Source organism: Berghia stephanieae, chromosome 2 (genome assembly GCF_034508935.2).
Source record: "Berghia stephanieae isolate SIO BIC M18660-M18661 chromosome 2, UCSD_Bste_1.3, whole genome shotgun sequence".
Lineage (NCBI taxonomy): Eukaryota > Metazoa > Mollusca > Gastropoda > Nudibranchia > Aeolidiidae > Berghia > Berghia stephanieae.
Window position 1 is genome coordinate 33,308,089 of NC_088361.1, and position 17,537 is coordinate 33,325,625.

General features: G+C 36.6%; 1 protein-coding gene across 3 annotated transcripts in view; it reads right to left on the minus strand.

Moving 5' to 3' along the window:
• LOC144964749 (dual oxidase 1-like) overlaps positions 1 to 17,537 on the minus strand; it is an 88,136-nt gene that overhangs the window by 39,203 nt on the left and 31,396 nt on the right. For 2 of the 3 annotated variants that reach the window (XM_078899328.1, XM_078899329.1), the window contains exons 8-13: positions 13,266 to 13,362; positions 11,514 to 11,646; positions 9,493 to 9,592; positions 2,559 to 2,725; positions 1,256 to 1,446; positions 688 to 800 (exon numbers count right to left, since the gene is read on the minus strand). In XM_078899328.1, coding sequence (XP_078755454.1) covers positions 688 to 800; positions 1,256 to 1,446; positions 2,559 to 2,725; positions 9,493 to 9,592; positions 11,514 to 11,646; positions 13,266 to 13,362 — 801 coding nt within the window. Of the gene's footprint in view, positions 1 to 687; positions 801 to 1,255; positions 1,447 to 2,558; positions 2,726 to 9,492; positions 9,593 to 11,513; positions 11,647 to 13,265; positions 13,363 to 15,682; positions 15,698 to 17,537 lie in introns of all 3 variants that reach the window. The other variant, XM_078899327.1, reaches the window with a different exon arrangement.

Here is a 17,537-nt window from a genome sequence, read left to right on the forward strand (position 1 = left end):
ATTGGCGCTCTCAATAGCTATGTTGGTGAGCACTTGCTTCACACTCAAATGGACCGAGATAGATCCCGGTTGCACTATATTTTGTTCTGAGCCCCCTGCCCACCCAGCGGTGATTCGGTAGCTGGTTCTGTAAGATCTGGCGGAAAATACTTTGTGATAGCCTAGCGACCTATCAAAATAAAAGCAAGTAATTGTTATGTTTCACTTCACGCTATAGAAATCGGGATAAATTCCGGCTCCGTGACCAATTGGCTCTGAAGGTCTAATATATTAGACAAAGATCTGTTTTCAATGTGTGGCCATACCACTTTCATCTGATATAATGTTTAATTAAATATTGCCCTGAAAACTGAGTTAATTTCTCAGTTATGGAAGAGCTCTAAATTGATTTGCTTTTGTTGAGAAGAAAGGTTACGGTGTATTTAATTGAAGAAAAACCCTAATTTCGTAATTCTGACAAATTGAGTTTAAATTTATCTAATTTCTAGTTTACACTGACACAATTATGCCATATTGAAGCCGTGGATAAAACATATTTTAACCAGCAAAGAGAGGTTGAATTCATTTGAGAAGTGAAATAAAATCAATGTTGCCTCATGCGTTTTGAATTCAGAATGCATTTGGACATTAATACGAATTCCAAAAGATCGCAAGAGTGTAAAAATCTTGTTCTCTATATAAACTCACAGCAAATGAAAATATTATCCCTCCGCTCTCCAATCGGGCTGTCGATCACACTCTGTATAACGTCATAGAAGTTCGTGGACTCAATCTCAGACATCTCGCAGTCGGAGAATAAGCTTGGGTAAAGAAAAAAGAAACATAATTCATTAGAGTCGAAGAGTTACCGGCGAAGGTCTCGGTTTGAATCCCACAAGAGACACGTTCTTGTTTTGTTTTTCCTTGGATTGTTTTATGTCAATAAAACCTTTTTCGTCCCCCATTTCGCCTAACATATTATCATTTTTTTTAATTTTAGTAATCGGAATATAATTATATGAAAAATTGAGTGACATATTCAAAATGGTCTTATGTAGCCATCAGACTCATTGAGATGGAGGGCATACTGGTTTCTTCAGTATTAAATGGATAGTAAAAATTACTTGCCACCCCTAAGGTATGTCGCTAGTCTATATTGTTTAATAGTTTGCACCATTCTGGCAACTGAGCTATCGGGGCTTACATACTTATCACAAAATTATAGATGAATAAATTACAAAATGAGCTCAAATGTCTTCAGCAGAACCAAACTTACTTGTTCTCACGGTTTTCATACCAAAACCTGTCTCCATGACGAATCCTCAGGAACTGGTCCAGGATGATTCTATAGAATAACTCTCCAGGTCCGTCTTTTGTCGTCTCCAACAGTCCGCCAGCGAAGACGTCTAAATCGTCGGGGGACTTAATCCCGTAAATTTCATGCAGGTGTGACAGGTTTAGTAAAACCTACAAAAATACATAAACACATAAATAAATTCAGGTACAAATTAAAGAGATAAAATAAAAATAAACCGATCACTTTTATTTCACTCATGTTTGGAAACTTAAAAGAAATTGACATAATAGTTCTTAATTCTTAATTCTTAAACAATAAACTCACATATTTTGGAAGAACGACGTATTTAAAAATTTGGCCAGAAAACTCTTCCTTCAAATACCGATCGACTTAAATAACCTTCATCTTGGCAAAAACTTTCAAACCTGGGAGTTCGCGAAGTCATAAAATTATACGTATTATTATGTAATCTAATAAAAAAATTGGACAGATTTGCAATCCAAGCACAAATGTCAGAACATGTCAATGACATTCTCCAATTCACAAGGGGGGGGGGATGGTTGAGGGGGGGGGGGGCGGAATGGTTGAGAGTTTAAGGTATTTCCACTAATACTCGTGATACCAGTGTTCGAGACCCGTCTGAGTATCTCGTTTTTTTCCTTTCATTTGAAACTTACACCCTTCTTCTTACTTTTCGGCGCTTCATTGCCGCCTTACGGAGAAAGATCCAGGATATATAAAAGAACAGGGGGGCATCAAATGACGGAATATTTTGCCCTAGAACATCTTATGTAATCATTTGAGTTTTTTTAAGGTTTGAAGTTTACTAGTGTATATCAATATGCAAAAGCCATTTTTATAATTTTTAGATTTGCCAGGAATTCTTTGCTCGTTAGCAAAATTATAACATAGGCTATATGAACAATTTTGACCCCCAGCCATGCCTCCAGCCCTGTTTTATCTTTTAGTATAATATATTCACTGTGTATCGCCTTGGAGTGGAATGGCGGTCTTTGGCACATTGCAAGACCCCCAAAAAGTCCGCGGTTTTCGAAATGGCTGTAAGGCTTCTCGACGGTTTGTAATTAGGAAAAGGCATTTTGTTCTTGTTCTATCTGCCCGGATGTGCTTGGGTAGCTGGATCTGTTAGCCCTTGCGGAGAATCATTTGCTACAAACTAGTCCTATTTTTAAAGGATAGGAAGTAATCGTCTCTGTTTCTTGTAACGATAAAGAAATCGGGATAATTTTTAATTCCAGGGGCCTACTGTACTAATACTTACTGGTTTTAGCTCTGGTCTACCATTGATATCTCCCCACTTTTCCATCCTAGGCAAGTTATAGGCTTTTCTCACATCATTGTAACCGGGCAGGCCGTGATCCCTTCCTCTCTGGATGTTCAAGGCACCCAAGTCTCGTCTTGACCACTCCAGAGGACCAAATGTATTTTCTGTGAACAAATCATATCAATATGACTCCGGAGTCTAAAAATATCAAGCGATATCGTGTACCATCTTGTCACAAAAACAAGCGATGTTAAACGTGGTCAGTGGTTAAATGGTTGACAGTGGTCGGATGTATAGACTGATAGTGGTGTTGTGTTATTGGGTACAGTACTGGCGGTGACATAGATTAGAAGGCTGCTGGTGAAAATCTTCTTCTTCTAGGTTCCATGCCTGGTCCAGGCTTCGGATACTGCATGAATTATCTCTCTCCATTCCTCCCTGTCTCTTGCTTTTTCAAACAGCTCTTGGATTGTTAGGTTGGTGAAGCCCTTCAGTTGGTCTATGAGTGTTTTTCTTTGTCTCCCCGGGCGCGTTTACCAGGTATTTTTCCACAACTTGCCAGGTATTCATTCTTATCTTTCCTTACTATGTGTCCGAAAAAGGATAGTTGTCGATCCACTATTAAGGGCATTAGTTTCCTTTGTTGGTATGTTTGTTTTAGCACTTCTTCGTTCGTTTTGTGTGCGGTATACGATATTCTCTGCATCCTTCTCAAGCACCACATTTCAAAAGCTTCAATGTTCTTTTGTGTTTCTGCATTTGTAGTCCAGCTTTCGCATCCGTAGAACAAGATTGGCCACACGTAGCACTTCAAGACTCGGAATCTAATCCCGAACGACATCTGTTTGTTTTTCAAAATGTTTCCCAGGTCCATGAAGGCCTGTTTGGCTTGAGTTATTCTTGCTCGTATGTCTCGGTTACATCTTCCATCTGTTGTCACTATTGAACCTAGGTATTTAAAACTTTCTACGTTGGTAAGCTGCTCGCCGTGAATCGTTATATTGCAGGTGTTGTTGTTTTCGGGGTTTTTCTGTATTACCATGCATTCTGTTTTGGTGATATTCACTTCCATTCCCTTGGCTTCACTATCTACTACCACTTTGTCAACAATCTTTTGAAGTTGGATTTCTGATGTTGCAATGAGTACCGTATCGTCTGCGTATCTTATATTATTTATGTTGTGACCTCCTACTTTTATTCCCTCCATATTATTTATGCCCCTCATGATTGTTTCTTGGTATAGATTAAACAGATCTGGTGAGGCAACACACCCTTGACGGACTCCTTTCTTAATAGGAATGGAATTTCCTGTAGAGTTTCCGATTTTGATAGATGCCTGCTGGGTGTAGTATAATGTTTGCATGAGTCTGAGGTCTTTCTCATCAGCGCCAATGGAGTGCAGTTGTTTTAGTATTTCTTCGTGGCGTACTCTATCAAAAGCTTTTTTGTAGTCGACAAAACAGAGGTATAGTGGGGTCTGAACCTGTATAGCTCTTTCACTTAAAACACGGAGGAGGTATATTGCGTTCCTTGTCCCTCTGTCAGGTTGGAATCCATATTGTTCTTCTGCGATTTCGGGGTTAATCTTATTCCTTAGCCTGTTGATAATTATACGCAACAGTATTTTGTTGATGTGACTTATTAAACTTATAGTTCTAAAATTTTCGCATCTGACTGCACCTGCTTTCTTTGGTATTGCTATGAAAATGGATGATGCCAAGTCTGCAAAGATAGATCATCATCAAGCCCTACTGCAACCTCCTCGTGGTGTCGAACGGTAACAGGTCAAGCTGGCCAACTGCAGAGGGCGACAAGAATAGGCAATGGCAAACCATTCTTGTAACTTTGCCGAGTTAACTGCATGAATAAGTCCAAAAAGTTAAACGGTGACAGCGTAAAGGGGAGCATGTTTTCACGGAAGACTGCTGCCTCGCTCGGTTGGGAGCGTGATGTTCGTCAGGTCACACCGAACCGTCAGCCAGTTACTAGGCGAAATAAATTTAACAAATGTGACAAAACCAAAATTGGGACATGGAATGTCAGGACCTGTGCCCAAAAAGGAAAACTAAACAACATTCTAAAAGAAATGAAACGGCTCCAAATAAATATTCTTGGCCTGGCAGAGATGAGATGGAAAGAGCAGGGAACCATGTCAAAACAAGAAAACAACATGACATATAAGATCATATGGAGTGGTGGAACCTCTTTCCAAAAAGGAGTAGGGATGATCTTAGACCAAAAATCAACCAAATTTTACAAAGGGCACGTAGCAATCTCAGACAGAGTTTTGCGGGTTAAGCTAAGAGGACCTGTAGTTGACACCAATATTATTCAAGTTTATGCACCAACAGAAGAGGCGACAGATGCAGATATGACAGAGTTTTACCATTCACTAGACAAAGCAAAACGAATGTGTAAATCACAAGAAGTCCTTATGGTAATGGGGGACCTAAATGCTAAGATTGGCAGAGGCAGAGATGGTGACATAATCGGACCACATGGACTCGGAGACAGAAATGAACGAGGAAACATCTGGGCAGATTGGTGTAGAACAAATAAATTAATGATTTCAAACACCTGGTTTCAACAACACCCAAGAAGAACCTGGACATTGCAATCACCAGGGGACAGAGCAAGGAACCAGATAGACTTTATAGCAGTATCATCAAGATTCAGAAATGGCATATTAAATTGCAAAACCTACCCAGGCGCCGATGTAGACAGTGACCATGTCCCAGTTGTTTGTACAGTAAGGATAAAGTTTAAAGCTATTCAGAGAACAGCTGGTAGAATAAAGAGGGATTACAGGTTATGCAAAGACAATGGCATACAAACAAAAATGAGAGAAGAATTTGAAAATGCACTCATGATACAAAGCCAAAGTGAACCTGATAACGAAAAATGTGAAAAACAATTTGATATATTCCAAAAGTGTGTCAAAGCAACTACAGAAAAGCATTTACCAATAGCTCAAACAAACAGCAAAAAGGAATGGATGACAAATGAAATTCTAAACCTATTTGAAGAAAGACGAAAATGCAACAGAGGGTCTGCAGAATACCAAACATTGAACAACCACATTAAATCCAAATGCATCGAGGCACACGAGAACTATCTAGACTGGAAATGCTGCGAAATCGAAAGAGAATACAAACCCAACCCCCAACAAGCTCACCAAAGAATAAAAGAACTATCAGGGAAAAGGAAAAGCAAAGCAGCAGGAAGTTGTATCCAAAACAAACAAGGGGAACTGCTATTTGAAGAACAACATATAGAAAGCCGATGGGTAGAATACATAGGCGAACTGTACAATGATCCAAATAGAAATGAACCACCACTGAAATTCAAAGAACTATTAAGCGGACCAAACATCACCAAAAGTGAAATTGAACATGCCATGGAACGAATGAAGGATGGTAAAGCAACAGGCCCTGATGAAATATCTGTAGAGGTATTAAAAAGCCTAGGAGATCTAGCAATTGATGAACTTCACATATTATTCAACAATATATACAATACTGGGAAAATTCCAGAAGATCTCTGTAACTCTATTTTCATAGCAATACCAAAGAAAGCAGGTGCTGGTGAAAATAAATACGCCTAAAAGGCAACTTGTACTCTATGAATCAGTACCGTGTGATGACATTTGGGTGGGGCTCCTGACCTCCCATAGTGGGCAGGGAGGTACTTATTGTATCTTATATCCCCCTATATCTGTTTTCCAACTTGCTTTCTGTCTTTAGCTTGGAATGAGATTACTTGGTTTTGTCCTGGCCCTAGCCGGATACCCTGGCTGAGAGGGAAACAGTCAGATGTATAGTTATTGTTTTGGGAAATATTTTTTTCCTTGTAAATCATCTCTCTGTTATGTATTATTACTATATTTGTTGTTTTGAATTTATAATGTAAGCATTTGATTTGTGTTCCTCTTAGTAGGGACCTGGGCTCGTGTCTGGATGAGACTTTTAGGTGATCTCAAACTAAGTACATTGATGGTATGCTCTTGGAATCTACACCGATTCCATATTTGTACCATTCCCCTTTGTCTTACCTTTTCTTGGGTGCTTTAATTGTAATTCTAGAATTTTTTACTATCCCATATTCTCCCTTTTTACTAGCGCTGATATGACCTAAATGTGTTGCAAGCGACGTAAAACCCTTAAAAACATCAAAACAAACGTACTCTATGAATGGAAATGTGGTTCCATACGACCTGCTTCGAGAATAAATGTAGGATCGTGAAGCGCAATGAGCATGATAAACACAAGAAAAACTTGCTACAAATATATATATATATATATATATATATATATATATATATATATATATATATATATATATATATTCATATATATTCATTTGTTTGTTTAAAATAAATGGATTTTCCATAATGTACAATTTTCCATCTATTCTATCCCGGTTACTGGGTGCCAAGCCCATTTTGAGAATATCAACAGTGTTCAATAATTTCCAACAATGTTTCTAAGGGCTTAATGGTTTCTGTAAATGAACAAATCTCATATTACAAAACTGTTTTTAACAGAAAACAATAAGCCTCAATACTACCTGTCCCGAATGGATGAGTTCTTGTAACTATTATTCAAGTCACTCATTAAGTAACTTAATCATTTCCCAAACGCCGTCATTCAATAGCCTGACACTTTTCTAAAAATACGATTCAATAGTCTGATGTCACGTCGGCCCAGCAACGAGCAGCTTGGTTCTAAACAAAGAAAATCGGTACTTTTTATTCTTCATGCTGGCTAGAACGTTTTCACATGTCATGTGTTCAGAGTGTATAAAAGTCAAAATATGATCAGATTTATAATGTTACAGTTACTCTGCGTCATGACGAGGGAAGTGATGTCACGATTGTTGAAGCCTACTAAGTCACACTAAATATCATGTATTGAAAAAAAATGGATTATCGTTTGCAGTGCTCAATGCAACAAATGGTCCAATTGATCCTATTGAATATAACGCACTGTTCAATGTCTTTTAGAGGCCATCGCCTTGTATAGTGACATAACATTTTGGGAAGTGTCAATCTATGAGTTTACAAAGGATACAGCCTGATACTGACCAAAATATTACGTCACTATACAAGGCGGCGAACCCCAAAAGAAAATGAACAGTGAGTTGTATTCAATAGTTTAACTAATGGGATCATACGTTGTTTTCTCAGGCACTGATAAAGGCTCATCACTTTTAACTCCCTTTTGGTAATCGTCCCCGTGTATTGTGACGAAAATATATGGCCAGCGTCAGGCTATGAGTTACGTAGCCCGCAATGCCAACTTTGAAAATAACACATGTATTTACAATTTTTTACTAGAAAACTAGTTCCTCAATTATCGATTACAATGAACTCATCTTGCACACAAAAAAATCTCAAACCTGGGACTTATGGTCAAAATGTTTAAACACGTGTTGTTTTCAGATTGCAGCACTGTAGTAGACTACAAACGTGTGAGGCAATAATAAGTCTAGTGAGTCTGCACTAGTGCCGCGCTGAGGACCGGTCCAAGGACCGGTCCCACGGTCTTTTAGCTCTGAACCGGGGATCGGTCCCATAGTGGAAGACCGGCGGCGGTCCTCACTTCTTATCACCTTTCAACGGTCTCGCGCCATACTACTTCCCCAGCGATTCGTTGCCTCGGTTGCCTATCTTCCACCAATCACCACCCATCCCACTTGATTAATCGCACCCACCCCCCTTTGCCATACACTAAACGACACAGACGACCATACAGGCAGACGACCACCTCCCTCCACTCCGCAAACCGCCCTTTCGTGTGTGAGATGGGGGGAACAGGAGGCGCACGCCTTGGACGATTCCATTATACGGGGTAAATTTCAAAATTTACTACACCATAATGATCGCAATGACAATGATCTATAATGAAGGCATGACCCTCTTCTCTAATGGGTTATTGTTTGAAATGTATGTGACTACTAAAGATGTGTGTGTTTGTGTGTGTGTGTGTGTGTGTGTGTGTCGAACCTAGCAAGTAGCAAATCCGATTTTTTGTTTCTTTCGTCCATCTCTTGTCACCACTCCTTTCTATCGCATTGTTGTCATTTAAAATAATACAATAATATTAAAATTTCGTTTGGTGTTTTTACTTATCAAATAATATGAGTTTCATTACTTTCTTCCTTCCAAAAAACCCAGTTATAACGTCTGAATTTTAAAAAAGTCCAATAGAATATTTGGGGACCCCGATAGCTCAGTTGATAGAGCACTCTCTTTATACGCAAAGGGCCAGAGATCGATCCCGGGTGCAGTCGAGTTTTTTCTGAATCCCTGTCTACTCAGCAGTGAATGGGTAGCTGAGTTTGTTAGATCTGGCGAAAAGTCACCATCGACCCCTCTTATTACTTATTACTTATTACCTCATCCACCCCCTCTTATTATAACTTCACGTCTCTCTCTTACTCTTCAATGCTCGCTGCCCTCTAATTTTGTGTGGGGGGGGGGGGGGGGAGGGTAGGAGTTGCGTGTGTGTATCAACGCCACGAACAACTCGATCAACGCCTTGGGCGATGCCATTATCTCCGTTAATGGGGATAAATTTCAAATTTTATTAAATTATCGAAGTAACAATGAAGTACGGTGAGCAAATAAAGAAGGCATCACCCCTCTTCTCTAATTAGGTTACAATTTGAAATGAGTGTGACTACTCCGTGTGTTTTACTCCTGTAGACCACTGTTTTCATCGTGTAGCGGTCTCTACGGTTCAAGAATGAACGATCCCACGGTCTCAAAGGTCAAAACGGTTCGAACTTCCAACAGTCTCTCAGGAATGTTCAATGTCGAAAAGGACCGGTCCTAGGACCGGTCCTTGCGGTTTTCATTTCCCAAGGACCGTAGGACCGTAGTCCTTAAGCTTGCCAAGGACCGCCCCGCACTAGTCTGCACCATCGTTACCTCGGAGATCAGAGACAATAACATGATCCTCCCTCCCAGCCTTGGTGTTGATCATGCCCAGAATGACGGATGAAATCCCAGGAGAACCTTCCAGACTCTCCTGTTCATAGGATTAGAAAAAAAAAAGTAACAAAACGTCTCAAAACGTCTCAAAATTGATGCATAAAAATTAATTTATAATTTAAAAAACGAAACACGAGTCTAGATGATCTTATAAAAAGTCAACTGCCGTATTCTGGCAAAGACATGCATTTAAAATTTGGCCAGAAAATCTTCAAATATCGATCGATTTAAATGACCCTCATCTTGGCATAAACTCTCATACCTGCGACTTCGCGGATGATATGAGAAGGACGAGTTTTCTAGCCAAATTTTGAAACGTGTTTTTCCAAAGTGGGGAGTTAACTGGTCAAAATTACTTTCATTAAGTGAAAAAGACAAACCTCGGGATTTTATATTTCTGAACATTTAAAATTGATATTCATTTTTTAAACTTGCTTGACCCTATCAAAACACCCGTTTTCTGTGGAGTCACAAATGATATCAGGCGATAAAATATTACTTTAGCTCATGAAGACAGGTTGAATTGAAATCATAACTTACTTTTCCCTATTATGTATCTTATTTATACGATTTTAACTAAGGACAATGTCGTTTTCAACCTTCACCAAAGAAGCATTGAACCATCGTAATCAAATACAGTAACCGTACTTGAAACAGACCTAGTAAAGGACAGCAGTCAGACAATTTCGAGAGAATATGAATACACAACAATTTATCTAGATTTCGGTTGGTGATTCGAGCATAACTAAGATGAACCAATCGGAATATTCCTTGCGGTCCTACTCATTGAATATTTATTTCCTGTCATCGTAAAGTTCTGACAATCATTTCTTAATTCTCAATGTGCTGCATACAAGGTCATATATGGGGAGCTAGAGAAATGTAGATAGATAGATAGATAGATAGATAGATAGATAGATAGATAGATAGATAGATAGATAGATAGATAGATAGATAGATAGATATGGAGAGAGAGAGAGAGAGAGAGAGAGAGAGAGAGAGAGAGAGAGAGAGAGAGAGAGAATAATATGGCGACAGCGGTTTAGAGAAAAGACACGTCGAAAAACGGACAGACTGGCAGATAAAAATGTCTACAAGTTTTCAAGTCCAGCTCTTGCTCTTTTTTTCTTTTAATCAACATAGAATTTTAAAAAGAATCAACATAGTTAGCCCATTGAGACTGACAGATGATATTTAACTAACAAATCCTGATTTTCACATAGCCTTACTTTCGGCCAAAAATAACCCTTGAGCTTTATAAATAGCGCAATATCCATTAAACGTGATCAAAACGCTTTATAAATGGTCCCTGACCAACAGCACCACTTTCATATAGACAGCCTGTTAGGCGATATTACATTTTTTTTCCGGCAGAGACAATGCTTTTAACGGCCAGGTATTCATTTGACACCCGAGTACGGCGCAGAGAATGTGACTAAAGAGCCTTTTCCAAGGACACAACGATGTGCCGCTCAGGGCGGGGCTCGAACCCAGGACCTTCCTATCCGAAGACGAGTGTCATACCACTAGACCACATAGTGGGACTTTGATGTCATCATTACGTTACGTTAATCGCTCAAATGATCCCATGTGGCAGACTGTCATAGAAAGTTTGTATTGTCTGTGGTGTAACTTTACACGTGATTAAAGACGGCAAGAACTGCTATAATCTCCACGCTAGACAGGGGGTGTCCTCGTTAGTGAGAGATCACTGTGTCAGCAGTCAAAGAAATTTAATCCCATCTTTGGGTCGTAAAAATTGCTTCATGGGTTTGAAGAGTTGCAAAAAAAAAATCTTAATTTGAAATTACTAAGGCAGATGTTGATATTTGACAGGCATCTTTTGTACTGAATTATGAAATTGAACTTCTTTCTAAATTTTTTCTGTCTTTTTTTAAAAAAAATTCTGAATCGACGATATTAGACCCTTCATATATCTGCAAGATCTTCGAACTTACCTCGGGTACCCAGAATGAGTTACAAAGACGAATACCCTCCACACTGTTGTCCGTCTCCGTACTGTCATTGTTGTTGGTGTATCGCGTAGGGATATCTCTCCTGTCAATCTGACATGTGTTGTGGCGGATGGTTCTGAAATTGGATTTACATGACGACGTTCAAATTAGAATTCAATTGTGATAAAGAATGACTGGATATAAAGTCACTCAACTCTTTAGACTGTCAGTTGAGTTATTAGTTCTCGTTAAAATTCCCCAACAGGATAAAAACGTTACAGATTACATACAGTTTTGTCTATTGGTACGGCTGATACGGCGGGAAGAACTGGTGAGTAATTCCTTAACGCATAACAACAATAAAATGGATGAAAAATTCGTTATTTAGTAAGTGATATTGTTTTAGACATCCAGTTGGGCGATTAGTTCTCACTATATTCTCTCTTTCAGACAATATATTTAAAAGGTTACCCATAGTTTGCTATGTTGGTACGATTGATCTGGAGGGCAGAAATGATGAGTGCTATATCTAAACGTTTACTTTTGGTCCTATTTTGTCAATAATCACACTACCGCACACTAACAAAACAATATTTTACACTTTGACCCGAAAATTTTCACATCATTTAGCGATCGATTAGAATTATTCCCAACACGCAGAATGGTTTTAAACCTGAGAATTCAAATAGGTCTCAAATTTAAGGATTTAAGGATTTTTGAACGATAGGAAGTTATGTAAATCAATCGCCACAATAAGATGTAAATTTGTTTTTTAGGTCGAAATATATAAAAAAAGGCATTTGTTTTTATTGGACAGCAAAGACCTGACAATATTATTCGCCACGGGAAATGTTAAAATCAACAACGATGAAACTTGGGTTATGAGTTGTACTAAAGCTCGAGACGTAACTTTGTGCTTTGTTCATTGTTGCCAATTTGTAATATATTGTGAAGTCAGATTAGAATATATACGTACTGAAACCTTTGCAAATGGTTTTCAAAAAGTGTCGCAAATTCTTATATGGACTGGTAACTTATATTGTATGTATAGAGGTACATAAATAAATAAGTTACTATCCTAGTCTTCATCCTTTTTCCCGTTTCTAGAAATGAAAAGCGACAAAAAGCTGGCGTTTTGAAAATGAAAATGAGAGATGAAGAATGACCCATCCACTTCTCCTTCCAATTGTCTTTTCAAGGTCAGGGCAACAAAAAAAAAAGGTATCCTTCAATTGGATTCAGTAGTCTGATGTCACGCCGCCCGGCAACGGCGGCCATCTTGGTTCTAAACAAAGAAAATCATTACTTTTTATTCTTCATGCTGGCTAGAAAGTTTCATATGCCTTGTGATCAGAATGTGTAAAAGTCAAAACATGATCAAATTTATGTGTTTTTTTTTCCCTCTGGATACGCTTTTATGCTCGCCGAAGAAATATTTCATACGGGCGTCCGCCATTGTTCCGATAGTTTAGAGCCAGTGTTACTAAGTTATCTTGCGTCATTAGGAAGGAAGTGACGTTACGACTGTTGAAGAGTATTGTGATTATGCTTAAAATCAAAATTGTGTTTGGAAGAATCAGACTTCTACCAACACTTCTTTGGTGAGATAACCTTTGAATGACTCTCTTAAAAGAGAGTGTATTCTTACGTTGCCGAATGTTATCAAGTGAGATGAGTAAAATTTTAAGTGTATCTTATCTTGTTTTTTAGGTATCATCTTGTAAAAAGAATTATCAAAAGAGACAAGTTACTTACTGTGTTACAATTCTAGAAGGTACAAGAGTATGTCCATATCGCATGGCTGCGGCCTGGAATTCCACGGTGATGCCGGGGTGTAGAGTCGCCTCGTATCCTGAGAAAGACAATGCTCTACAGTTGATTCATTCTTTTGTCATTATACTGGCATGGCCACAGTGTTTCCTCTTTATTATTATTATTATTATTATTATTATTATTATTATTATTATTATTATTATTATTATTATTATTATTATTATTATTATTATTTATTATTATCATTATTATTATTATCATTACTACTACTACTACTATTATTATTATTATTATTATTATTAGTATTATTATTATTATTATTATTATTATTATTATTATTATTATTATTATTATTATTATTATTATTATTATCATTATTATTATCATTATTATTAATATTATTATTGTCACTATTATTACTATTACCATCATCATCATCATCATCATCATCATCATCATCATCATCATCATCATCATCATCATCATCATCGTCGTCGTCGTCGTCGTTGTCATCATTATTATTATGATTATTATTATGATGATGATGATGATTATTATTATTATTATTATTATTATTATTATTATTATTATTATTATTATTATTATTATTATTATTATTATTATTATAACTATTGTTATTATTATTATTATTGCTTAGACATTTTTACGTCAAAGGGTTAATTTTCAAACCCGTTTCTTAATATATAATAGAATTCATATGATTGAGATGTTTTGATTAGAGAGTAAAATATATCAGTGTATTGCACGCCATCCAGTATTTCATTCCTCATAGATCTGAACAAGTGTATATGAAGAGTGCCAGACAAAGCAAGAAAGAACAATACAAGAAAAAAATACCATCCCAGAAAATCAGTCCACCTCGACTGGAGTTTTGAAAATGAAAATGGAGAATTGAAGAATGACCCATCCACTTCTCCTTCCAATGTATTTTCAAGATCAAGGCAAGAAAAAGGTATCTTACACCGGTGCCTGCTCCCTACTTTCTTAATTTGATATTTTCCTCACAGAGTAATTCTTTTCTTAAACTTGCTTTGTCATAACATGTCAGAAGTTGAAAGTGGAAAGAAAATAATTTATCAAACTGTTTAATTTCAAATACTTCGGCAACAGTGCAGTTTTTGTATTTTAGAATATAAGAAACATAGGGACCAATTGCTGTATGGTCGGTTCTTCTCAATCATATGGCAAAGCATTGACCAATGAATCATATTCTCAATCTCTTTAATAATTATTTAATAATTAAAACTTAAACCAACCATTGTCATTAAATCATGATTATTTCATGCTTTTTCTTAGATCCGTCTATCTCTCCAAGATTAATAAAAGAAAATGTGGTAATGATTTTTTATATTTCTATAGTGTAAAACGGACATTAGCAATTGTCTGGATAGGACGCTAGTCTTCCTCAAAGTATACTTTTTGCTAGATCTAATAGATCTAGCTACCAAATCACTGATGGGTGGATAGGCTGGTCCGAAAAAATAAAACTCGACTTCACCCAGGATCGACCAGTCCTTTTGCCTGTGAAGCGAGTGCTCTACCAGCTGAGCTATCAAGACCCCCACTAAATGAAACCTGAAAAATACATGATATGTCCTGATCAAAATTACTTAATTAAGCCTTTCCCTAAAAAATCCCTTTAGATTGTTTCCATCTTGTTACACTTATGTTAGATATAGAAAAAGAAGTCTTATCCTGGCGAATGACATAACAAAACTAGTTCAGCTCATACATGCCCTGTATGCAAGTCCAAATAATACATTAATTTTTGGGCTATAAAGTGATATCCTTCATCACCCATCACCGATTCACTAGATACTTATTTAATTTGTTGGATTTTGTTTATAGGTGGGTATGTTGTTGTAAAGAATTAATTAAGGTTGGAGGTTCAGACATCTTTTCTTTTCTGATATATAATAAGATATTTAACTTATGTTCCTCGATTTTTAAAAAACAAAACATAGGGAAATTAATATATTTTATGTTCATTCTACTCTCTCCTATCTTCAAGTTATTTTGAACAATATTTCATCTAGAAATTAAAAATATTTAAATGGTAAATCTGTAAAGAACTATGATAGATATGTATAGGTCAGAATTGTTAAAAATGCTAGTGAAAAACAATCAGTGAAAGAGTTTGGGAGAAAAATATCAGTGAAGGGCAAAACAGTTAAATTGAAAGCTTTTGAAAATATTATTTCATACACAATTAAAAAGGCGAACATGAAAAGATGCACTAACAGATGAAAACGGAAATATGCCAGGAAATGCTTGGGGAAAGGCAAATATACTGAATGAATGTTTCTCCAATGTGTTTGTATGTGAGAGTGCTTCGAACATACCTTACTTTCATAACAGAAGCTATAATAATTACCTACCTGACATTATTTTACCTGAAAACAAAATAATAGGTCCTGGTTACTTCCATCCTTATTTACTGAGAGAGGTAGATAGTATGTGAGATATGTCAACCTCTAACGATACACACCATGAATAACTCGTACATAATGGTCCAGATGCTTTATTTCTTTGGTCTGCAGCTTGGCAATTAGGTTATGATGTTAAGAAAATGTAAAGTTTTACATATTGGTAAAAAAACAAAAAACAACCTTCTTATGATTGCTATGTGAATCCATTTGATTTATTAGCTGTCACTGATATAGAGAAGGATATAGGTGTAATTTATGATCGAGAATTAAACTTCGATGCTCATATCCATGATTGTATTAATAGGACAAACATAATGATTGGTAGCGTTCGTATGAGTTTTTTTAAATTTAAATGTGACGATGTTTCTTCAATTTTATAAATCGGTCATTAGACCCATACTTGAATATGGTAACTGTATAATGGAGCCCCTTATTCAGATGACAGTCAATTGATTTAGAAAATGTCCAAAGACGGGCAACAAAGCTTTTGAATGAAACTGAAACTATGACGTACTAGGAAAGGTTAAAATACTTAACCCTCCCATCTCTACAATACGGAAGAACGATGGGTGACCCTATACAGTTGTACAAAAGTGTCCATAGTTTGAAACAAGTTGATCACATTACACATTACACATTACATTCCCATGTAAAATTTATCTGCAGAGACAAATATTGAATTTTTCTAACACATTCATCTACAATTATTCCGCAAAACTTTTTTTTTTAATTGTAAAAAGAGTTAGATAATAATTGGAACAGTTTGAAATTCATAACCATAGATCCCAAAAGTATAAATCACATCAAAATCCAATCGACAACTTAAACTATGAATTTGATGAATAAGTTTGTAATTGATATAGTTTTGATTGCTTATGATGGCCATAATTATGATTATATCTGGGAATTTTTGAACTGAACCTTTCTTTTTTTTTACAGGCCTTTGACAAAAGCAACAATTAGTATGATATGTTATGTTATATTACATTATTATGATATGTTACGGCATTACCATTTAACGGTTCTCTCCATCAAAATAGAAAAAAATAATTCGCGATATTTTAAGATGTCAATGTTTCTTCTTACTAGCTTTGACTGGCGTTTTCTCTAATCATCTTAATTATTCCTTTTTCTTTGTTATTAAAATTTACTTAATTTTTTATTGTTGTACTGACAAATCTATTTTATTGTTTTGCATAACTGGCAAGGATATTGAAATTATAATCTAATAAATTGTTTCAAATGTCTTAATGACATATATATCATGTTTTCCATATCAGTGTTTAGCTCTATCATACTACGAGATAAATACGAGGACGATTTCGTAGTGTTGAAATAAACTGAGCTGTCTTTCAACCCAAGTAAGACTTATTGAGTAATAGTGATATAAGTGGTGGTACTAAGATTGTGACTTTGATATCTAACAAAAATATGATGACTTCACTTTGTAATTATTGTGAATTGAATTCCGGGATTATTGTTGCTGCTTGGATATTTTACGAAAAATGATGTAAATCAACACATCTTCCATTTTAAAAAAAACATGAAAGAGGATAAGGATGTGTTGTCTTTTTAAATTCTTTGGTGGGGCTTTTTCTTTTGTTGTTTTTCTTTATTTCTCCCCCCCCCCCTCCTCTCCCCCACCGCCACCACCAGCAGCCGATCTTTTTTTTTTCTTCTTTTCTTTGGGGGGGGGGGGGGGGGGGTGGTCCGAGCAGTTTTAAAGAATATGAGTTCAATTAACTGTCAGTCTCCCCGTGTCCATTACTTATCTGTAGGTCCTAAAACTGCTAAGGCAGGCCAT